The sequence below is a fragment of the Rhincodon typus genome, chromosome 14, assembly GCF_021869965.1.
Source record: "Rhincodon typus isolate 14 chromosome 14, sRhiTyp1.1, whole genome shotgun sequence".
In the NCBI taxonomy this organism is placed as follows: domain Eukaryota; kingdom Metazoa; phylum Chordata; class Chondrichthyes; order Orectolobiformes; family Rhincodontidae; genus Rhincodon; species Rhincodon typus.
Window position 1 is genome coordinate 69069358 of NC_063345.1, and position 24666 is coordinate 69094023.

The 24666-nt window shown below is 42.1% G+C and overlaps 1 protein-coding gene across 1 annotated transcript in view; it reads right to left on the bottom strand.

Annotated features, from left to right (window-relative positions):
• Positions 1-15559: 15559 nt before the first annotated feature.
• LOC109935647 (gamma-aminobutyric acid receptor subunit alpha-3-like) overlaps positions 15560-24666 on the bottom strand; it is a 189033-nt gene continuing 179926 nt past the window's right edge. Inside the window, exons 9-10 of the mRNA XM_048604864.1 lie at positions 23745-23956; positions 15560-15892 (exon numbers count right to left, since the gene is read on the bottom strand). Coding sequence (XP_048460821.1) covers positions 15560-15892; positions 23745-23956 — 545 coding nt within the window. The remainder of the gene's footprint in view (positions 15893-23744; positions 23957-24666) is intronic.

The following is a 24666-nucleotide window of genomic DNA, read 5'->3' on the forward strand; positions in this document are numbered from 1 at the left end:
ACAGAATCCTTTAGCCTTCATCTGCATTTAGAGTCATAGAGGTCTAAAGCACAGAAAAAGTCCCTTGAGCCCTCTTGTAGCCACTGTATTTATATGGCTGGTCCAGTTCACTTTGTGGTTAATGCTATCTTCTAGAATGTTTGTAGTGGGGGATTGCCTCTGAATATCAAATGGAGGTGTTTAGATTCTGTTTTGTTTAAGATAGTCGTTGCCTGGTGCTTGTGTGATGAGAATGTCACTTATCAGCCCAAGCCTGGATGTTATCCAGGCATTGTTGCATTTAGACATGGATAGATTCACTATCTGAGGAGTCATGAGTTGTGCTTAACATTGTGTGATCATCATCAAATATTCCCAAATCTGACATTAGAGTTGGGGGGGGGAGGTGGTGTGGGGGGGGGATTGCAGATCATTGATGAAGCAGCTGAAGATGTTTGGTCCTAAGGCACTTCCCTGAGAATCTCATGTAGAGATGCCCTAAATGTCCTGAGGTGACTGACCTCCAACAAATACAACTGTTTTCCTATGCCCCAGGTATGACTCCAACCAGCGGAGACTTTTCCCTGATTCCCATGGACTTCTGTTTGTCCAGGGCTCCTTGATGCCAAACTCAGTCAAAGAAGTCACTGTCACCTCTGGATTTCAGTCCTTTTGTCCATTTTTTGGACGAATGAGATCAAGAACTGAGTGGTCCTGGGGAAGTCTAACCTCAAGACAAGTGAGCAATTTATTGTCAAGCCATTGTCAAGCCGGTGCCACTTGACAACACTCTCTATAACTCCTTTCATAACTTTGCAAAAAGTGTTGGAACTAGGGGGAGCATTGATAACTTAGAAGAAATACAAAATACCTGCTATGGCCAGGCATACAGAAACTGACCAAATCGGACTAGTTTGCATTGCAATATCAAAGTGTTTGTACTATAAAGCTTACTGGTGAATGCTGCAGTGCTACTGTTTTTTGTAAGATCACAAAACATGTTAATTATAGAAGATAACATTTTCGAAGAGGTGGAATGTTGAGCAAGAGGCCAGAAGTCATAAAACCAACTTGAAGCTAACTAAAGCAAAGCTCTGTAAGTCTGGTGAAATTTTATAACTGTAAAACACAAAAAGAACAGGGAGATGTAGTTGTGTCCTGAATAACTGTAAAATGCGATCACTCAAGATTAAAGGTAGATGTGATGGAATATGGTTAAAAGGTGTTAATTTGGATGGTTTCTCTGATCCACAGAATGCTGAGGGTTGCAGAATGGGACACAAACTGATTTGGTTTGAAGATGTCAGAGTTTATCTTCTTTGGTCGAGCTAAATGAATATGAATTTCATAGCAATCACAGAAAAATGGTTACAAGGAGATCAAAACTGGAAACTTAACATTCAGAGATATTTGATCTTTTGGAGAGACAGGAGAGATGGAAAAGGTGGTGGGTTAGCACCATAATAAGAAATGAAACAAGGACGGTTATGTGGGATGTTTTAGACTCAGATGATGTAGAGCTCTTGTTGAGGTTGGTTGGCTCGCCAAGCTGGTTTCTTGTTTCGCAGACATTTTGTTACCATGCTGGGTAACATCCTCAGTGCAGCCTCCAATGAAGCGTTGGTGTGTTTTCCCACTAGGTTTTTAAACTCTGGAGTCCGTTGAGCTGGATTGCCTCACTTCCAGTTTTCCTTTGTAGTGGAATGTATACGGGGTCGAGTTCAACGTGTTTATTAATAGCATGCTTCGTGGAGTGCCAGGCTTCTAGGAATTCTCGTGCCTGTCTCTGCCTAGCTTGTCCCAAGATTGTCGTGTTGTCCCAGTCGAAATGGTGGTTCTCTTTGTCCATGTGGATTGAGATGAGTGAGTATTGGTCGTGTCTTTTTGTAGCCAGTTGGTAGTCATGTACTCTTGTTGTTAGTTTCCTTCCTGTTTGTCCGACGTAGTGTTTCTCACAGTCTCTACAGGGGATCTTGTAGATGACATTGGTCCTGTCCATGACGGGGAGTGGGTCTTTAGTTCGGGTGAGCAGTTGTTGTAGGGTTGACGTGGGTTTGTGTGCCACTCTGATGCTCAGCGGTCGTAGGAGTTTTGTGGTGAGTTCCGATGTATTCCTGATGTAGGGTAGGGTAGTGATACTCCGAAACCTTAGAGACCTATGGGCGTAACACATTCAAATTGGCAAGGAAATGGGAAAACTACGCCAAACAAGAGAGCACAACCCACAAACAACTTTACTTCCTACATGGATGCCTCAGGAACCAGGTATTACCACACAGTGCGAAGTACAAATCACCCATCAACAACCCACAGGCCCGGAAAACAACAGAACAAAATGGCTGCAAGATGGTAAGAGTAATGATAAATGATGCACACAACCGGCTCCACAAATACAACAGAGAAATTATGCGCCAAAAAACGTTACTCCAGGAAGCTACCAATCAGGACTGGACAATGGACATGGAACGAGCCATCAACATTAGCCAACAGACCACAAGAGCCAAGAAAAGACAGACCCTTCAAGACAAGCTAACCACACTTACCCACAAAAACGACAACAGAACAGACACATCGATAAGAAACCTCTCTGACAAGAAACTGACAGACACGGAAAAAGCCGTTCTCACCCGAGGACTGAACTACAACTACAGGGACGCCAACAAAACAGAATTCCTAGCCACACTGGAAGCCACACTAAAGACCAACAATATCAATGAAGAAACACAACAAATGATAAGACAGGCAGTAATCCCAACTCTAACCAGAAGGAACGAACTCAACACCCTCAACTCACTGGAAAGACAGGCCTTGGAAAGATTAAAGAAGGACAAGAACATCACAATACTACCCGCAGACAAAGGGCGCATGACAGTGATACTGAATAAAAGGGACTACATCTCCAAGGCACAATCACTGCTCGCTGACGAGAACATATACCGGCCAGTACAAACTGACCCAACACCGCAACTAGGCAACAAAATCCTCTATACGCTAAAAAGACTTAAACAAACAGGGCAGATCAACAAAGCAGACTTCTTAAGAATGAAACGCGAAGGAACCGACACATGCCGATTCTACGGCCTCCCGAAAGTGCACAATACCCCTTAGACACATAGTCTCCCTACTAGGCACTCCATTGCACAGATTAGCCAAGGAATTACAAAGGAGACTCAGGCACCTAGTCAACAAGTCACCCCACTCTATCCACTCAGCCCAAGAATTCCTCAACTCCATAGACATCACACTACCCTACATCAGGAACACATCGGAACTCACCACAAGACTCCTACGACTGCTGGGCATCAGAGTGGCACACAAGCCCACGTCAACCCTACGACAACTGCTCACCCGAACTAAAGACCCACTCCCCGCCATGGACAGGACCAATGTCATCTACAAGATCCCCTGCAGAGACTGTGAGAAACGCTACATCGGACAAACAGGAAGGAAACTAACAAAAGTACATGACTACCAACTGGCTACAAAAAGACACGACTAATCTCAATACACATGGACAAGGAGAACAACCATTTCAACTGGGACAACACCAAAATCCTGGGACAAGCTAGGCAGAGACAGGCATGAGAATTTCTAGAAGCCTGGCACTCCACGAAGCATGCTATTAATAAACACATTGAACTCGACCCCATATACATTCCACTACGAAGGAAAACTGAAAGTGAGGCAATCCAGCTCAACGGACTCCAGAGTTTAAAAACCAGGTGGGAAAACACACCGACGCTTCATCGGAGGCTGCACTGAGGATGTTACCCAGCATGGTAACAAAATGTCTGCGATACAAGAAACCAGCTTGGCAAGCCAACCAACCTCAACATCCACAACCCGAGCTACAAATCTACTCCAAAACTTTGGTGATGTAGAGTTCATTTGAGCAATGGTAGAAAAACAGCAAGGGAAAGAAGACATTTGTAAGAGTAGTAGACAGACTCCTGAACTCTGTGGGAAAGGCTATAAGTCAACAATTATTAGGAGCATGTAAAAAGAATAGAGCAATGATTATGGGCGATTTTAATCTTCATGTTGATTGGGTATCAAATTGGAGAGGACAGCTACGACAACAAATTCGTAAAGTGCAGTTCGGATTATTTCCTAAAGTAATGCATCATGGAACCAACCAGGTATCTTAGATAACGGGCAATAAAGCAGGTTTAATAAATGACCTCAGTATAAAAGATCCCCCTAGGAAGTAGTGATCATAACATGATAGAATTTAATATTCAGCTCAAGAGTGAGAAACTTGTGTTAGAAACAACTGTCTTGAACTTAAATAAAAGGAACTACAATGAAATAAGAATAGAGTTAGATACAGTGAACTGGGTGGATAGATTAGCAGGAATGACATACACAAGCTGTGCCAGACATTTAAGGATGCAATTCATGACTCTCAGCAAAAAGATGTCCCAGTAAATAGGATAAACCAACCACAGCTAACCAAAGAAGCAAAGGACACTACCATGTTGAAGGAAAATGCATACAAGAAAGCAAAAGTCAGTGATAGCCCCAAAGTCTGGGATAATTTCAGAATCCAGCAAAGGAAGACTAAAAGGAAAATAAAGACAGAAAAAATAAACTATGAGGCAAACTAATGAGAAATATAAAAACTGAAAATAAGACATTCTTCAAATATACAAAAAGGAAGAGAGAGTAAATCCGAACATAGGCCACTTAGAAAATAAGTTTTGGCAGATGCTATTTGGGAACAAGGAAATAGCAGAGGACTTAAACAGATATTTTGCATCAGTCTTTACAGTGGAAAATAATTCAAAGTACTAAAGAATATGGGGGAGGAATTTAGTACCATCATCATCACTAGAGAAGTATTAGACAAACTAATGGGACTAAGGACAAGTATGTTCCTTGTCCCTGATGCTTACATCCTAGGATCCTAGAAGAGGTAGCTACAGAGATAGTTGATGCATTGACTGTGGCTTTCCAAAATTCATCAGATTCTGGAGAAGTACCAGAGGATTGGAAAAGTGCTAATGTGACACCCCTAGTCAAAAAGGGAGGGAGGCAAAAAGCTGTTTACTATAGGCCAACATTTGTTGTTGGTAAACTTTTGGAATCAGTTATTAAGGGAGTAATAGAACATTTGGAAAATCACAATCTAATCAAGCAGAGTCCTCATGGCTTCATGAAAGGGAAATTATGTCTAACTAATTCATGAGAGTTTGTTTTGAGGAAGCCTCAGCCAGAGGGGATAGAGAAGAACCAGTAGAACAAGTGATAACAGTTTGAAGCTGGAGGAACACAGCAGGCCAGGCAGCATCAGAGAAGCAGGAAAGCTGAACATTTTGGGTCAGGACCCTTCTTCAGAAATGGGGGAGGGGGAAGGGAGCTCTGAAATAAATAGAGAGGGGTGGGGCTGGGGAAGGTAGGTGGGATGGTGATAGGTGATTGCAGGTAGGCAGTGGTGGGGATTGGTCAGTGAGGTGGGGGGAGCGGATAGGTGGGAGAGAAGACAGACAGTTCAAGGAGGCGGGGATGAAAGGGAGGGTTGGTCATGGGATGAGGCTGGGGGTGGAGAGATTTTGAACATGTTTGAAACAAACAAATGGGGAAAACAGCTGGTAGCTGCACATGACTAAGTAATTATGCAGTGAATCCCAGGCATGAGCTATAGTTTCCACAATCATTTAAGTGCTCAAACAGAATTGGAGTGCAACCTAGCTGGATGCTGGTGAAAGGACCCCAAGAAATCTCAAACTTTGGAGAATAGAGGAACACAAAGAAGAATCAAAGCGAATTCCTGAGAGGTGTGACACATCCTGCTTTGGCCTCAGGACACCTGAAGGACTGTTCAAGATTCTGGCACTCTTGACTGGAATTACAAACAGAATGCAAAGTGATCTGTCAATATTTAAAAAATTAAGCTTTTTGTAATATGGTATTAACTAGGTAGGAGTTGCTTTGTCTAATTCTGGTATAGTTTTTTTTGTTTAAAATTTAACCTGTGGAGTCATTACTCCAGTTAACAACTGAAAGTTAAAATTAAACAGATGGGATTGAATTGTATTCCACTGAATGATGAATTCACTTAACTGTTCTCGATTGGGTTGGATTGAACCAGGTTGGAGTTTTTATGATTAGATTGAGTCGATTTGCATCATATTACTATATGGAGACAGATTGGATAGGATCAAGCACTTTTTTGTATTGGTTCATGAAAGGTGACTGTTACTAGCCTGGAAGGTGACTCTCATAGAAAGATAACATTGGGCAAGAATAACTTCGTGATTATTAAGATGAAAAATGCAATCAGTTATGTGCTTTCTATATTCCAATGAAATATGTTATTCTTCTGTAGAGTTTGGTGGAATATTGGAATAGTTTCAGCATGAATTTGTATCTCCTCATTTTTACAGCACTATCTAATACCCATGATACGAACATGCAAAACTTGATGCAAAGTGATAATTCAACTATTTCATGCATTGTGTCACCATAAAAAAAAAAGACATGTTGTGTATTAAGCCAGGTCTTGCATTCCAGCATTTTAATCATTAAGTACATTGTATAACATTAGCATAGGTTAAGTTACAGCATTTTCAAGATTATATACGTCCATGTGGTAAACCTGCTGTTGAGCATCTCACAGTTGTTATTTACAGATGTAGGTCTGGATACAGTGAGAGATGCATTACCTGATGCGTTGGAGTTATTTAAAGTACTTTTGATTATTTGAGACAAAGACAATTGAGAATAAGCTCAATGCACAAGTACACAATTGATAATGTAGCATTAATACCAAGACAGTAACTCGTAGAGAATGCAGGTAGCTCAGGACAATGTTACTGTTGGGGAAGCTTTAAAGTAATTCTGGCAAGTTTTAGTTGGGAACCAAGATACAAAGCGTCAAAACACACAGTGCTGGAAGAAACAAATACAGTTGTAAAATATACACAATTAGTTGCAATTCTAGAAAATATAGATATCTTTATTCAACCTGTTCAAACATACTACAACACTCTCCTGGAGCTGATAGGACTTAAACCCAGATCTCCTTGCTTTAGGAGTAGGAGCATTACCACTGCACCACAAGAGCCCATCTCTAGATAATAAAAAGTAGTCTAAATTCAGAGTGTCCATGTGTCTAAATGCAGCAATGTGGTTAATAAGATTGTTAAGTTACAGGCACAAATAGTTGCATGCATTTACGATAGTAGACTTGATTCAAAGAAGTGAAGGATTGGATGCTTATTTGTCCTGATGACAAGTTACTTGGAAAAGATGGGGAAGGAAAGAAAGGGGGAAGGGCAGCAGTTTTGAAAGAAAGTGAGGCAGCATTGGAAGGAGAGTCTTTAAGGTCTCAAAGATAGAGATTATATGGATGGAGAAAAGAAATGATAGGGAAGCTATTATACTGGCTGTATTTTGTAGATCAACGAATTGTGGGATGAGATAGATACAGAAGCAGATTTTCAGTGAAATTTCTGGGAGTTCCACGAACGATAGAACAGTAAAAATGGGAGTTCTTAAAGATAGTGATTGTGATTGGAATCAGCCAAGTAAGGATGTTCTGAAGAGTATTCAGGAGAATTTTCTTGATTAGTCTATTTCCTACCCAATTAGAGGGAGGCATTGTTGAATCTAGCCCTAGGGAATGAAATCAGTTAAGTGGAGGGTCTCACAGTGGGGAAGTATTTCGGGAACAGTGATCATGGTGTCACAAGAGTTTAAATTAGACAAGAAGAAGAACAAGGAGCAAACTAAAGCAGAAATACTCACCAAGTGGAGTAATAATTTCAATGAACTATGGAGGGATTGTATTCCAAATAAAGTCAAGTTAAAGACTGGCAGGCAGAAATGAAATAAATTGAGGGTGAAATGTAAAAAGAGACATGGTTTAGGAGATTCTAGTACAGTCCCACAGGGGGAAGTGAGGGCAGATACATGGGAACACCACCACCTTCAAGCTCCCCTCCAAGCCACGCACCATCCTGACTTGGAAATATATCGCCATTCCCTTGCTGGGTCCTGGAATTCCCTCCCTAATGGTATTGTGGGTACAGCAGATGCGGTTCAAGAAGGCAGCTTATCACCACCTTCTGTAGGGCTACTAGAGGCAAGCAATAAATGCTGGCCCAGCCAGTGACGTCCACATCCCACACATGAATAAATAAAAGCCAGTGCTCCCAGATGATGAAGGAGTTGGAGAGTAAGATGAAGCAGAAAAAGAAGGTACATGACAGATATCAGCTTGATAACACAAAGGAATAAAGTTTATATAAAACAGTACTGATGACAAATTAAATAAGCAATAAAGCAACGAAGAAGCAGACGAGAACAGATTGGTAGCTACCTTTTAAAAGGGAACATAAAGACCCGTAAAGGTATAATAACGTGAAAAGGACGATCAGGGCAGGTAAAGACATTTCCAGACAAATATGTAGATCTACCACTGGAGGCAGGAGGCTTGGCTGAGGTATTGAATGAGTACTTTGGTAAGGTCATAATAAACAAGGAGGCTGTTGATGTTGTTAGGTGAGATAAAGGTGGCACCAGAAAGGTTGGTGGTGGTTAAAGTGAGCAAGTCTCCAGATCTGGATGGAATGTATCTGAGGTTCCTGAGGGATGTATGGATAGAAACCAAGGATGTGCTGTCACACTCTTCTAACCCTTTATGAAACATGAGCAGAATTAGAGACTTAGAAGATTGCAAATATTACATCCTTGTTCAAAATGGGGTGGAGCAAACCTTGCAATTATAGACCAGTCAGTTTAACAATATTTGGAGAGGAAGCTGTCAGAAACAATAACCCAAAAGAACAATGACAGTCATTAGGACAAGCATAGACTAAGAATGGAGAACCAACATGGATTTCTGAAAGGCAAATCACATTAGCTAAGTTGAGTTTTTGATGTAAACTTCAACAGGCTGGAGGCAGGACTGACAAATAGGCAGAGACATGACAAATGAAAACTGAGCTGAAATGCCTTGGTTAGTGGAATGAGGAGAGACAATAAAAGGTAAAGTTTGAGAACAAATCTTAAAAGCCAGTAGGCCAGAATGGCAAAGCTGTTAAAAAGCTTTGTGGGAATTTGAAACCAATGAGCCTCGTCTGCACTCTATACTCTTCTATTATCTGATGATTTTATGTTCGACAGACAAAGAACCAATTTGTTATGGATTACTCCAAGATTGAGAGTGGATACTCCATGGAATAAGAGCGTCTGCCTTTTGAAATCTGTATTCTGTTGTTTGCTTTCCGTCATTCATTTTATAATTGTGTCTTGCATTTCTAATAAGCAACAATCTCCTTCAGTCTCAATAGTCAGCAGAGAATCCACTAGAAAGCAGTTTAGGAGATGAGAAGTAATTCTGAAATGTCTTATCAAATGGAGAAGAGCAGGTGACTGTCTCTAAATACAAAAGAATATAAGTTCTGGGGAATGTCTCTAAGTAGAAATGTTGATGGACATATGCCTTTAAGGTGGATAAGCCTTTTAAATTTGTTGTTTTTCAGTTGGACGTGTCTTTTAAATTTGTTGTTTTTCAGTTGGAGGGTGACTGAAAATGTTTCTCAGCTGAAGGAGGCTGGAGGTTGTCAAGTACAATAATATTTGATTAACTGATGAAGGGCATTTGGAGATGCCTTAGGTTGAAACCTCTTCTCACGCGCAGACTGAGAAGGGTGTACAACAGTGAAGAGGGCTACAAAGTGAACAGCTCTTTATTTTCATCAAAGTTGTTTACTTTCTAATATGGCCCTTTTTCTCTTCAATGTGCCAGAGTAAATGAACATCCACACTATGCTAGTATAGATCAGTCACTTCAGACTTCCTGGAAGTCACTGGATCAGGAATTGTTGATTGTCCTTTCAATGTCACTTAGAGTTGGCTGTGTGGGGGAGAAAGGGCTGGGTTTGCACCACTGTGATTCCCACTGTGCTTTACCTTCCACCCACCCCCACCCTCTTCTCTCACACAACTGCCTACCATGGTCATTGAGTAACTTGCAGAAACTGTTCAAAGTTTCATCCATTTATGTGGACAGCCCCAGCAGTGAGATTAGCAAATTTAATGCTGTTAGATAGTGCATTCTTGTCATCATGGATATTGATCACTTGGACCATTCCAAACAAAAATAATACTGGACTCTGTTTCTTACCAGAAATGCTGACTTTTTCTCCAACACCTTTCTTCAGTTTTGGGGTATTAGCTTATTGTTGTTCCATTCAGCCCATCGAGCTTGCTAAGGTGTTCAAATTGATCGTGGATAATCTGTATATTAACACCCATTACCCAACTTCAATCAGTAACTCTTAATGTCCTTGCTGAACAAAAATCTATTATTGCCAATTTCCATTTGATCTTCTCTTCTCAACAGCTTTATCAGGGAGTGAGAATTCTAGCTGCCACCGAGCAGGAGTTCAGCACCTGGGATGTAGCTTGTGTGGCCATAGGTCAGTGTTACACTGGCACCAGCTCTCAACCAGGAACCTGGGTGTGGGCAAGAGGAAAGTCCAGGCCAGGAGAGGATGTAAAATTCCTTACAGGACGTTATTTAGGTCTCTTCATCTACCAAAGTGTTCCCAGGATTCTTTAGACCATTCTCACTCAGGCTATAGTTAAAATATGGTTGAAGTCCAATTGGTATCCAAGAAGTTTGATTTGTCATTATCAATTTCTTCTTCTTTTAAAAAATGTTTCATTTCCCATCCTCACAAACTACTAGAACAGTTTCAATCCTCTTTCCCCTCCAAACTCCACAAACAAGTTGTTGTGGCTTGAATGCATTTCATTTTTCCTAATACTCCACTGACAAATGCCTCTAATTTCTGCTCCTGGAACAGGCCCGAAAGAATTTTGTTCAGGGCCACATTCGACATCCTCTGTGACTGATAAACATTCCCTCCTCATCTTTCTGGACCTGTCTGAATCCTTCAAAATGGTTGACCATGTCATCCTCCTCCAGAGCCACTCCGCTGTTGTCCAGCTGTGGGCACTACCCTCACCTGGGTCTATTCCTATCTGGCTAATGGTAGCCATACAAATCACCTGCAATGGCTTCTCATCTTACTCCTACACCATTACCTTCAGTATTCCCCACGTCTTCCATGCCGCCTCCAAATTCTCACTAACATGTTTTCCCTGGGTGAGATTTTCCAAAAAAAATGTAGCATCAGATTCTACATGTATCAGAACACTGAAAGAGGCCATTCAATCCATCATATCAATGCATGCTGACTGTTCCCCGTTTTACCTCACCACCAATTCTGCCAACCCCTCCACTCTGTCCAAATGATCCAACATTTTTTTTGACATCCAGAATATAATGAGAAAGTGTTTTCTGATTAAGTATTGGGAAGCGGAAGCCATTTGCCTTTGAGTCCTGTTACGGCTCCATGCTGCGTCGGGGTCTATCTCTCTCCTGATAACTGTCTGAGTCTTGAAAGAATCAGTATTGTATTAGACTCCAAAATGAACTTGTAGGCTCATATCCACACCTGCACAAGGACTGGATATTCTCATCTCCTTAACTGCATCTGTCTACATCCGTGTAGCAGCTCATCTGCTGCTGAACCTTCATCAATATTTGTGTTGCCATTTGGATTGACAACTCCACACTCTTCGTTAACCCTCTGTCAGCTTGAGGACATACAAAACCTTAATTGTTCCAATCCTATGTACACTGCCAGGGATGTTTTGTTGCATTAAAAGTGCTATATAAATACAAGTTCTTTTTGATGCGCGTATTTTGATGCTTTCTTCTGGTACTGGAATGCAAAGTATGTCTTCTTGCTGTACTGAGAGACAATACACCTGCATGGCATGCAATTCTGCAAGGCATTGTACCTGGACACTTGCAGCACTGCGATGCACAGGGCCTGCATGCTTGGATAACGATGATGCATTGTATTTGCAAGCTTCAATCTGTTGTCCCTGTTCTGTAAGAGCATAGGGACCCTGGAGCAAACTTGTGATGATGTCATGGAGCTGCGCATCATTGAGTATAAATGAGGCACAGTGGGTGGTGTTAAAACATTCTAGAAGAATACCGTCAGACTGTGATATTCTGGATTGAGGGAGAGTCTTGAAAGTATATGGAGATAGAGTCCTTATCTAAAGTAACTATAACTCAGCCTGGCATTTTAGTTCCTTACCGTATTGGGCTGGGAATGGGCACTTCTGTCCTGAGCTACCTTAATTCAACAGTATTTTTCATGTAAATAGCAAATAATTATTAATAACGTAATAAATCAGTTCTATTATAGACTGTGAATGTCTACAGCATTACATGAAATGGTGAAGCACGTGTCAGACAGACTGGTTACCTCATCACCAGGCTATAACTCAACACTCAATCGCTAACTAGCAGTTGAAGCAGACATAGCTTTCCTTATTGCACTGTTAACCCTGCTTTATTACTGATGATCAATCCAAAAATTCCATTTAATAATCACAATTTTAATTGTACATTTATTGAAAAAAACAGGAATGCCACTGGTGTCAGAGCCAACGAATACAGCCCCCAATGTGACACCAAGCTGTTCAGAGCCAATGTCCCAGCCAACAAATACAGCCCCTAGTGTGACACCAAGCTGGTCAGAGCCAATGAGCTTATAGGATCAGTTCTCATTCTATGTTGAGTTCACTGGTTACAATGAGAGGTGTCACTGTAATTACCCTGGTGTTAAAGGGAGGAAGGTGTAGCATCAGTCACAGGCTTCTGCTCCTGATCACTATTTGGGACCTTGTTGAGAGGTGTGTGGGATCTGGTATGAGTGTGTTTGTGTATCCAGATGAGGTGTGTACGCTTGTTTAGAGGGTGCATGCAAACATATTGGAGGAGAGGGTGTCAGTGTGTGTGATGTGGAGTCCAAGGCCTGCATCTGAGAAGCAATCAGATTTATTCTTTAGTCAAGAGGAAGAAGGAAGCTTACTTAAGGTTGAGGAAGCAAGGATCGGACAGGGCTCTAGAGAGCTGCAAGGAAATGAAGAATGGACTTAGGAGGGCAAGAAAGGGGTATGGAAAAGTCTTGGCGGGTAGGAAAAGGAAAACCCCAAGGCGCTCTATACTTATGTGAGGAACAAGAGGATGGCCAGAGTGAGGGAGAGTGGAGGGAACTTGTGCGCTGAGGTAGGGGAGGTCCTTAATGAATACTTCGCTTCAGTATTCACTAGTGAGATGGACCTTGACGTTTGTGAGGACAGCATGAAACAGGCTGATGTGCTCAAACAGGTTGATATTAGGAAGGATGATGTGTTAGAAATTTTGAAAAACATGAGGATAGATAAGTCCCCTGGGCCAGACGGGATATGCCCAAGGTTGCCACGGGAAGCGAGAGAAGAGATTACTGCACCTTTGGCGATGATCTTTGCATCCTCACTGTCCACTGGTGTAGTACCAGATGATTGGAGGGTGGCAAATGTTATTCCCTTGTTCAAGAAAGGGAATAGGGATAATCCTGGGAATTACAGACCAGTCAGTCTTACTTCTGTGGTGGGCAAATTAATGGAGAGGATTCTGAGATTATTTATGATTATTTGGAAAAGCACAGTTTGATTAGAAATAGTCAGCTTGGCTTTGTGAGGGGCAGGTCATGTCTCACAAGCCTTATCGAATTCTTTGAGGATGTGACAAAACAGGATGAAGGTCGTGCAGTGGATGTTGTGTATTTTGATTTTAACAAGACACTTGATAAGGTTCCCCATGGTAGGCTCATTCAAAAAGTAACGAGGCATGGGATTCAGGAAATTTGGCTGTCTGGATACAGAATTGGTTGTCCAATAGAAGACAGGGGGTGGTAGTAGATGGAAAGTATTCAGCCTGGAGCTCGGTGACCAGTGTTGTTCCGCAGGGATCTGTTCTTGGACCTCTGCTCTTTGTGATCTTTATAAATGACTTGGATGTGGAAGTGGAAGGGTGGGTTAGTAAGTTTGCCGATTACATGAAGGTTGGTGGAGTTGTGGGTAGTGTGGAGGGCTGTTGTAGGTTGCAATGTGACATTGACAGGATGCAGAGCTGGGAAAAGAAGGTGCAGATGGAATTCAACCCAGAAAAGTGTGAAGTGATTCATTTTGGAAGGTCAAATTTGAATGCAGAATACAAGGTTAATGGCAGGATTCTTGGCAGTGTGGAGGAACAGAGGGATCTTGGGGTCCATGTCCATTGATCCCTCAAAATTGCTACCTAAGCTAATAGGGTTGTAAGGAAGGCGTATGGTGTTTTGGCTTTCATTGGTAGTGGAATTGAGTTTAAGAGCTGTGAGGTTATGCTGCAGCTCCATAAAACCCTGGTTAGACCACACTTGGAATATTGTGTTCAGTTTTGGTCACCTCATTATAGGAACGTTGTGGAAGTTTTAGAGAAGGTGCAGAGGAGATTTACCAGGATGCTGCCTGGACTGGAGAGCAGGTCTTATGAGGAAAGGTTGAGGGAGCTAGGGCTTTTTTCATTGGAGCGAAGAAGGATGAGAGGTGACTTGATAGAGGTGTACAAGATAATGAGAGGCATAGATAGAGTGGATACCCAGAGACTTTTTCCCAGGGTGGGAATGACTATTACAAGGGGGCATAATTTTAAGGTGATTGGAGGATGGTATAGGGGACATGTTAGAGGTAGGTTCTTTATACAGTGAGTGGTGGGTGCGTGGAATGCACTGCCAGCAGTGGTAGTGGAGTCAGATACATTAGGGACATCTCAGCAATTCTTGGATAGGCACATGGATGATATATAGGGTATGCAGGGTAGTTTGATCTTGGAGTAGGATAATAGGTTGGCACAACATCATGGGCCGAAGGGCCTGTACTGTGCTGTACTGTTCTATGTTCTATGTTATTCAGTCACTGGGCACCCTACATCACGAATAAAGAGTGGACGGAAATTAATTCTTCAACAGGATCAACGGTAACTGCATAAGATCCACTAGTCAGCCAGTATCTGACTAGGGGGAGACAATGGTCTAGTGCTATTATCACTGGACTATTAATCCAGAGACACAGGTAATGTTCTGGGGATACTGGTTCAAATCTCTCCAATGGAATTGAAATTTGAATTCATTTTTTAAAAATCTGGAATTAAGAGTTTAATGAGGATCCATTGCCAATTGCTGGGAAAAACCTACTGGGTTCGCTAATGTTCTTTAGGGAAGGAAATCTGCCATCTTTACCCGGTCTGGCCTGACTGTGTCTCCAGACTTTCAGCAATGTGATTGACTCTTAACTGCCCTCTGGGCAATTAGGGATAGGCAATAAATGCTGGCCTTGCCAGAAATGCCCACATCCTGTGAATGAATGATTTGTTTTTCAATGTCGGCTGTATTGAATACACTAGCAGCGCCTATTGTGACAGACACAATGTCAGTGCCCCATGTTGGGGAGATGGTGTCCAGCTTTAGGGCAACAGTGAAGAAAATCAGATACACACAGTGGCAGAAATACCCTCATAGCCATCAGCTCAAGGTAACCAGTTCTGTAAGAACATGCCTCTGTTTCTATGACATGCAAACGGTGAAGTACAACTTCATAAGACCGATACGATGAACAGGCACATTCCTTCAAGCACATCAAACGGCTTTCTTTAGAAAACACCAAATAAAGAAACCACGTGAGATCAAGCCTTAAGTGGAGTCTTTTTCTGTGGAATCATACCTTCAATGACTGGCTCTCTGCTGACATATGTGGCCCAATAAACCAGATTGAAAATGACAAAGAGAACAGGAAATACAATTCGGGACATTTTGTCGACTTTGCTGACACTGTTGTAGGTCTTCCTGCTCTCGAGCAATTTCTCCTCCACTTTGGCCAGTTTGGTGTGGGTGTGCGTCCCTGCACTCTTTGAGATGGTGGCCAGACTGGGATCCTTGGTGATGTTCAGAGTGTATGTCGTCCCCACAATGTTGTATGTGTTGTTGGTTTTCTTGGCCAGGTTAACGGGTTCCCGTTTCTGGAATGGAGATTGTCAATTTAGTGAGCAAAGGAGCAAACAGGCTGGGATTTGCAGGTGAATAGGGGAATGTAGGGCTGCAGTCAGACAATGCCACAAGAGAAAGACAAATGGAACAAAAATAGAAAGTGCTGGAGGGACTGAGCAGCTTTGGGAGAATACACTGCTTTTGAGATTTTACCTTATTTTTCAAGCAAGGCTGATAGTTTGTACTAAATTAATCGATAACTAAGATGGTCAGTAAAGTTGAAGCGGTTCACTGACATTTTTTCACATCTGCTCAAATTGTTTCATGCTACTCCAGTCTCAGTCTGATTGGAAATGCAAACAGAATCATTTGGAAGGAAGGTAAACATGTCTTTTAACAGGAAATGGGGGAGAGAGAGGTGGGATATATCCTCAGATTCTACAGTATTGTGTGTGGTATCAGACTTGGGGAAAGCAAAGAAAGGGAGATGGGTCTCTCCTGTCAGAATGGGTATTTAAATTTAAGATAAAGAAGTGGTGACACAGCAGACTGTTCGATGTAGGACAAACTGGATGGGGGTAATGCAGTGGGAGAGGCAATGAACCATCAGACTAGGGGACAATGAAAGTTAGGTTTGGTGTAGGCAATCAAGGTCAGACTGGGGTTGGGAGAATGAAGGTCAGACATCAGTGGTGCTAATGGTGAAGGGGGAGGATGCTCATCTTGTTCTTTATGTCATTTCCTGACAGGATCCCATCTGACTATATTTCATTCTGAACAAATGAAGAATGTCTGAGCTTCTCTGACGGTAACACCTCGTGAAGGTTGTCTCAATGTGAACCACTTCATTTGGCTAGTTAAAGGAATATTGAAGAGGACTACATGCATTGGAGATCTGTGGTGCAGTTGGTTGTGAATCAGAAGCTTTGTTTCTGGAGTGAGAATTGAACCCAGAGGGAAAACAGAAGGCCATTCAGACCATTGACACTGCTACTCCATTCAATTAGATCATGGCTGATCATCTATCTCAATGCCTCTTTCCCAAAATCCCTGGATGTTAATAGATTCCAAAAATCTATTGATTTCTGTCTTCAATGACTGAAGTCCCATAACCGTCTGGAGTAGGGAATTCCAAAGATTCACACCCTCGGAGTGAAGAAATTCCTCTTTATCGCAGTCTTAAATGACCTTCTCCCTTTCTTAAGATTATGTCCCCTTGTTCCCGACTCACCAGCCAAGGGCAACACCCATTCACCCTGTCATGTCCTGTAAGAATTTTCAATGAGATCGCTGTTCGTTCTTCAAAATTCAGAAAATACAGATCACATTTCCTCAATAATAAGACAATCCCACCATCCCATGGATTAGTCTGCTGAACCTCTGTTGCACTTCTTCTCTGACAAGTATATCCTTCCTTAGATAAGGAGAGCAAAACTGTACACAATACTCCAGGTAAGGTCACAAAGGTTCTCTATAACTGTGGTGGGAATCTTGTGCTGAAATCCCGTAGGATGAAGGCCAAAATGCTATATGACTTTCTAAACACTTGCTTCATTTAGGTACTGAACAGCGCAGCTACAAGAACAGGTCAAAGGCTAAAATATTCCTCGGCAAGTAAGTCACTTTGTGACTTCCCAAACTCTGTCCGTCATTTACAAGGTATAAGGCAGGAGTGTGGTAGAATATTCCCCACTTGTCTGGATGAGGTGCAGCTCCATCAATAATAAAGAAACCTGACACCATCCAGGAGAATGCAGTTTGGTTGACTGGTTTCATATCCACAAACATTCACTCCCTCCGTCACCAACACTCAGTGTGTACTATCTACAAGATGTACTGCATCAGAAGCACCTAGCACAATCATCACCACTACCACACTTAGAAGGACAAGGGCTGTAGATAATTGGGAGCATCACCAACTGCAAGTTTTCCTTTAAGTCACACACCATCCTGATTTGGAAATATATCGTCATCCCTTCAATGTCTGGGATGGCACAGTGGCTCAATGATTAGCACTACTGCCTCACAATAATAGGACCAGGTTCAATTTCAACCTCGGGCAACTGTCTGTCTGGAGTTTGTACGTTCTCCCTGTGTCTGCATGGGTATCCTCCAGGTGCTCCGGTTTCCGTCCAAAGATGTGCAGGTTAGGTGGATTGGTCATGCTAAATTGCCCATAGTGTTTAGGGTGGGAAATGACAGCTAGAGTGGGTCTGGGTGGGATGCTCTTTGGGGGGGTCAGTTTGGACTCGATGGGCTGAATGGCCTGAATCCACACTGTAGGGATTCTATGAAATGATTCTATGGAATCCTGGAAGTGCCTCCTTAACAGCATGTCAAGGACTGCAGTGATTCATGAAGGCAGATCACCAACATCTTGTCTGGGCAACTAAGGACAAGCAATAAATTCTGACTCAGTCAGCGATGCCTGTGTCCAAGAATGAATATGAAATAAAGGCATTAGCTGTGATTCCTTGAGTCATCGAGATCTGCAGCACAGAAAAAGGCCCTTCAGCCCATCACTTGATTAGCCTTTGTCATGTTGACATTTGATTGAGAGAGTTTAGGTTAATAGATGATGTGTTTTACTGGAATGAAATCTGATCCTCCTGAGCACTGCAAGCCCAGTAAAATGCTCAATGCTTCATACAAACTGATCTTATGCCCCAGAATCACCATTTCTACATTACAGTGAATAGCTTCTTCTAATATTGGCGTGGTATCAAACTACCTTGGAGCTAGAAAATTTCAAAAAGTCCCGAGATCGGAAATTGTCCAGTCTAAGAATTTAGAGCAGCCAGATTGTCAAATATAAGACTATTACTGAAATGAAATGTATAAAATAGGGACATATACCTCAGGTATTGGCAGGGAGAAGGTACTCGACTCTTCATGTGGTTGTGAATATAAAAGTGGGTGACCAGGGTATATTTACTCATTATGGGGCAGAAATTGGACCCTGGTTCTAAGTTTATTGAGTGTAAATAGATCACATCAGCATTTTGTTCTTTGTCTCAAGGAACAGTTTACTGTATAGACTTGATGGGCCAAAGGGCATCTACTGTACTGTATGATTTGAGAAAACTGAAAATCTTTAACAGAAAATTGGATCTAGTCACTTTTATCCTGGTTGTCTCGGGCAGGAGTTGTATCATACGAATACAGGACCAGGAGATCATAAAACTAGACCGGCATTACGCAATTCAGTCCCTCAAAACTGCTCTGGCATTCAAAACTGGATTGTGACCTGACTCCATTTTGCTGCCTGCACTCCTTGATTCCCTCATCTATCAGAAATCTATTTCTCTCAGCGTTGAAGATCCTCAATGAGTTAGCCTTCACTGCTCTCTGGGGGAGAATTCCAAACATAAGTAACCATCTGTCACCTTAAATGAGAAAACTATTATTTTTAAACTGCCCCCAAACCCCCACTATTTCTATAATTTTCCAACCATCTACTATGTTAACATGTGTGTATGTGAGTACGCGCATGCTTGCCTGCAAGACTGCGCACGTGTGAGTATGCGCTGGGGGAAGCGAGAGTGCACACATGCATGTGTGTGTGAGAGAGAGATGCATGTATGGCTGACTGTAGGATTCGTGTGTGAGTGTATGTAGGATGTGAATAGGAGTATGTGTAGAGGGTACGACTATGAGGGAGTGTGTGGATGTGGGATTGTGTGTTGTTGTGGGATGCCTGTGTGTGTGTGCGCGTTAGTGTGTGGGGGGTGAGGGGTTGGGTGTGCATGTGTGTTTGTGTGCATAACCACACTTGAGATGAGTACCTTCATAGAATAAACTGAAGTAACCTGTGACACTTTAAAAGCAATGAAGTAAACTTCTCTATGATGCTTGAAAATAAAGAGGTAAGGAAATTAGAACAACCACCATGACAAGAGAAAACTGTTAGCTCTAAAGGCTGATAAGTCCCTGCGACCTGATGGCCTGCATGCTAGAATCTTAAGAAATATAACAGAGAAAATATAGCAGAAATGGCAAAGGCATTGGTTAAAATCTTTTGAACTTCCTTAGATTGTGGAAGTTTCCCAGCAAATTTTCCAAGTAAAATTGCAATATTACTTTATTCGAGAGGAGGAAGGCAGAAAGCCGGAAACTACATTCCAATGAGCCTAGCACAGGGAAAATGGTAGAGTCCATGGTTAAAGAGGTTACAACCGGATATTTGGAAAATCATAATGGAATCAGGCAAAGCCAGCATGGTTCAGTGACAGGGAAATTGTGTTTAAATTATTTATTAGAGTTTTTACGAAGATGAAGGGAAACCAATAGGTTTGGTGTACTTGGATTTTCAGAAAATGTTTGACAATTTCTTTTGAAGGAGACCCAAATTTCCACCGACATCTGCATGAAGATGTGCCTCCTGACATCAGCTCTGAGTAGTCAAACAATAATTTTGAAGGTATGTCCTTTCCCTTGGTCTCCCCACTCTTGAAGAAATTATCTCTCTCCAGCTATCGCACCAAATTCTTTCTTGTCTCATTTTGGAAGCTGCTTAATCTCTTACATTGAAAAGAGTACAAATCTAATGTATACAACATCATTTATCGCTTTTAATATCTTTAGTAGATAAATTATTGTCTCAACATCTGTTTCAGGTCACCAATAGATTCTCAATTCTGATGGACTCGGCACATGTTGCGTCTTTTCATTCAGCATTCTTAAGTATCCTAAGTAGCAGCCACCAACAGAAGCAAGGCAGTTATGAGCTACCTTCCTGAAATACAGCAGTCTATGTTCTGTAGATAGACACACAATGCTGTTAGGGAAGGAGTACCAGGATTTTCACCCAACGACAATGAAGGAATAGTGGTATATTTCCAAGTCAGCATGGTGAATAGCTTGGAGGGGTTCTTGTAGGGGGTGGTGTTCCTGTGTATTTGTTGCCCTTGTCCTTTTAGATAGAAGTGGGCATGGGTTTGGAAGGTGCTGTCTAAGGAGCCTCAGTGAATTTCTGCAGCACATCTTGTAATGGTACACACTGCTGCTACTGATCGTCAGTGGTTAGAGGGTATGAAATTTTGTAGATGTGGTGCCAATAAAGTGGGCTGCTTAATCCTGAATGGTGTCAAGCTTCTTGAGTGATGTTGGAGCTCCACCCATCTAGTAACTGGGGAGTATTCTATTACTTTCCTAACTTGTGCCTTGTTGATGTTCATCAGGCTTTGGGGATTGAGTAGATGAGTGACATGTTACAGTATTCCTAGCCTCTGAGCTGCTCTTGTAGTCACAGTATTCAAATGGCTTGTCAAGTTTTATTGGGTTGATTTTCTCTTACAGGACATGGTCATAGTCTGGTATTTGTGTGGCCTGAATATTACTTGCCACTTGTCAGCCCAAATCTGGACATTATCTAGTTCTGCAAATAGACATGGACTGCTTCAATATCTGAGGAGTTGCAAATGGTGCTGAACATTGTACAATCATCAGTGATCGTCTGACCTTATGATCGAGGTCATTGATGAAGTTGTTTGTGGATGTGTGTCAGGCTTCGGCACAAGTTGTTAATAAAGATCAAGGTCCAATATTGAGCTGGGCATTGGGTCCACATGGTGAGGGGAAAACAGCATCCTTGACAGCACCAAATGTGGATCCCAGAAATGCAACCAAAGCCACATAGCGCATTCCTGCTACTTAGATAGTCAGTGCTCTCCACCAGCAGTACACTGATTCACTTTTCTGTGCAATGTTTCAATCTGAACAGGGAAGAAGCAAGTTTGACAAGACTGCAAATACTTCAGCAAGAAGGTAGTGGGAAATGATCAGGTTGGAAATCAAGTTCTGGGGCTTCTTGCTTTGTGTTCACTGTTGTATAAGGACTTTAGGACCCTGGAGCAATACTGTGATTATGCCACTGAGTTGCTCTCCACTGAATACAAGTAGCGCATTGTGGACGGAATTATTTAGGACAGATTGGAATGGAACAGGTAAGAGTCCAATAGAAAGGAATAGATTAGAATGGTGGTTAGAAGAGAAAAATACATGCAGGGAACTGCCCAGCAACGCAACAGTCAGATTAGAGCCTGGTATATGACGGATTACCATGTATAAGAGTATTTAGTATGAATGCACCATAACCAGTGTGCTGGCAGACAGCTGATAGCTGATATCTAATGAACTGGCCCCCAACAGCTTTCTGTAGGAGAGAATTCCACAGGTTCACAACTCTGAGTGAAATTGTTCCCCATCTCAGTCCTGAATGGTTTACCAATTATTCTTAGACCATGACCCCTAGTTCTGGACATCCCCAACAACGGGAACATTCTTCCCGCATCTAGCCTGTCCAGTCCCATCAGCATTTTATATATTTTGAGATCACCTTTCTATGTTCTAAATTCCATTGAGTACAAGCCCAGCCACTTTCCCCATATGCCAGTCCTGCCATCCCGGGTATCAGTCTGGTGAACCTTCATTGGACTCCGTCAATAGCAAGAATGCCCTTTCTCAGACTAGGACACCAAAGCTGCGTACAATATTAAAGGTGTGGATCACCAAGGTCCTGTATAACTGCAGCAAGATATCCTTACTCTAATACTCAAATCCGCTCACTATAAAGGCCAGCAGGCCATTAGTTTTTCTGACTGTCTGCTACACTTGCATGCCAACCTTCAGCGACTGTTCCACCATGACACCCAGTCTCATTGCACCTCACTTTTTCCTAAACTACCACAATTTAGATAATAATCTGACTTCCCATTTTTGCGACCAAAGTAGATAACCTCACATTGATCCACATCATGTTGCATTTGCCAAGTATTCTCCACTCACCCAGTCTGTCCAAGTCACCCTGTAGCCACTTAGCATCCTCCTCACAGCACACACCGTGACCCAGCTTAATGTCATCTGCAAATTTGGAGATATTGCATTCAATTCCTTCATCCAAATTGTTAATATTCAGTCCCACCACTGACCCCTACAGCACTCCACTCATCACTTCCCACCACTCTGAAAAGGACCCAAATATTCTAACTCTCTGCCAACCAGTTCTCAATTCATGTCAATACATTACCTACGATACCATGAGTTTTAATTTTCCTCACTAATCTCTCATGAGGAACCTTGTCAAAAGCCTTTTGAAAGTCCAGATACACAACATCTACTGATTCACTCCTGTCTACTCTACTGGTGACATCCTCAAAAATTCCCAGAAGATTTAACAAGCATGATTTCCCTTTAGTGAATCCATGCTGACTAAGACTGATTCTGTCATCGCTTTCCAAATGCTCAGTTATTACATCCTTAATAATTAATTCCCGCATTTTCCCTACCACCGACATCAAGCTAAATGGCCTATAACTCCCCATTTTCTCTCTCCCTACTTTTTTTTTAAAGAGTGTGGTCACGTTAGCTACCCTCCAGTCCATTGGAACTTCTCCAGAGTCTATAGAATGCTGGATAATGATCACCGATGCATCTGTTATTTCTAGGGCCACTTCCTTAAGTACACTGGGATGCAGAGAATCAGACTCTGGAGACTTATTGGGTTTTAATCCCATTGATTTCCCCAATATCATTTCCTGAATAATAAGGATTTTCTTCAGTTCCTCCTTCCTGCTTAACCCTCTGTCCCATAGCATTTCCTGAAGGTTATTTGTGTCCTCCTTAGTGAAGACAGATCATATTTGTTCAACTGGTCTGCCATCTCTTTGTTGACCGTTACGAATTCACCTGATTCTAACTGCAAGAGCTACATTTTTCTGCACCAGTCTTTTTCTTTTCACATATCTGTAGAAGCTTAGTGTTTCCCTCTCCTTGCCTTGACACAGATTTTAGATGTGGGCAGAAAACCACATGCCAAAAGCTGAGGTATGTGGGAACTCACCCAATGAAGTTCAATGAAGTTCAATGCAGTGTTATGAGGCTCACCTTCAGCTCCTGAACTTCCATAGCTTTCCTGCCATCCCATGGCCAGCTCCGCTTGGTGAAGTAGTTCACAGTCGCAAATTCAATCAATGCTGAGAACACAAATGCGTAGCAGACAGCAATAAACCAATCCATGGCTGTTGCATAGGCAACTTTAGGCAAGGAGTTCCTGGCACTGATACTCAGTGTGGTCATGGTCAGCACTGTGGTGACGCCTGTGAAATAAAACAATTCCATGAGACCTGTTTGAATCATACTATCTTAGTAGATTCCGTAGTGATTACCATTGTGATAAGAACTTCCTTTGCAATTCATGTCGGAGTGGTTTTGATAACAACAAAATTCTTTAAAATGATTAATTTGGTCTTCCGTTTATATTAAATAACTTGCTCCGGTTCCCTCCCACAGTCCAAAGATGTGCAGGGTAGGTGGATTGGCTATACTAAATTGCCCATAGTGCCCAGGGATATTTAGGTTAGTTGGGTTAGACATGGGAAATGCAGGGGTAGGGGAATGGGTCTGGGTAGGATGCTCTTCAGAGGGGCGGTGTGGACTTGTTGGGCCAAATGGCCTGTTTCCACACTGTAGGGATTCTATGGTCCTAAGTCAACATGAAAATATTCACAATCACAGAATCACAAATTTGTTACAGCACAAGAGGAGGCCATTTGTTCCATCATGAGTGCATCTGCTTTTCAAACGAGTATCATTGCCTAGTGCCAGTCTTCATTTCGCCATATCCCTGCATATATTTACCATCCAAATAATCATTCAATGCCCTCTTGAATACTTTGATTGAACCCCCCCTTCACTGCATTCCAGATCCTAACTACCTGGTGTATGAAAAAGAGTTCCTCATTTCACCCTTCCTTCGTTTACACATCACTTTAAATCTCATTTGCCTCATTTATTTGTGCCTTTCATG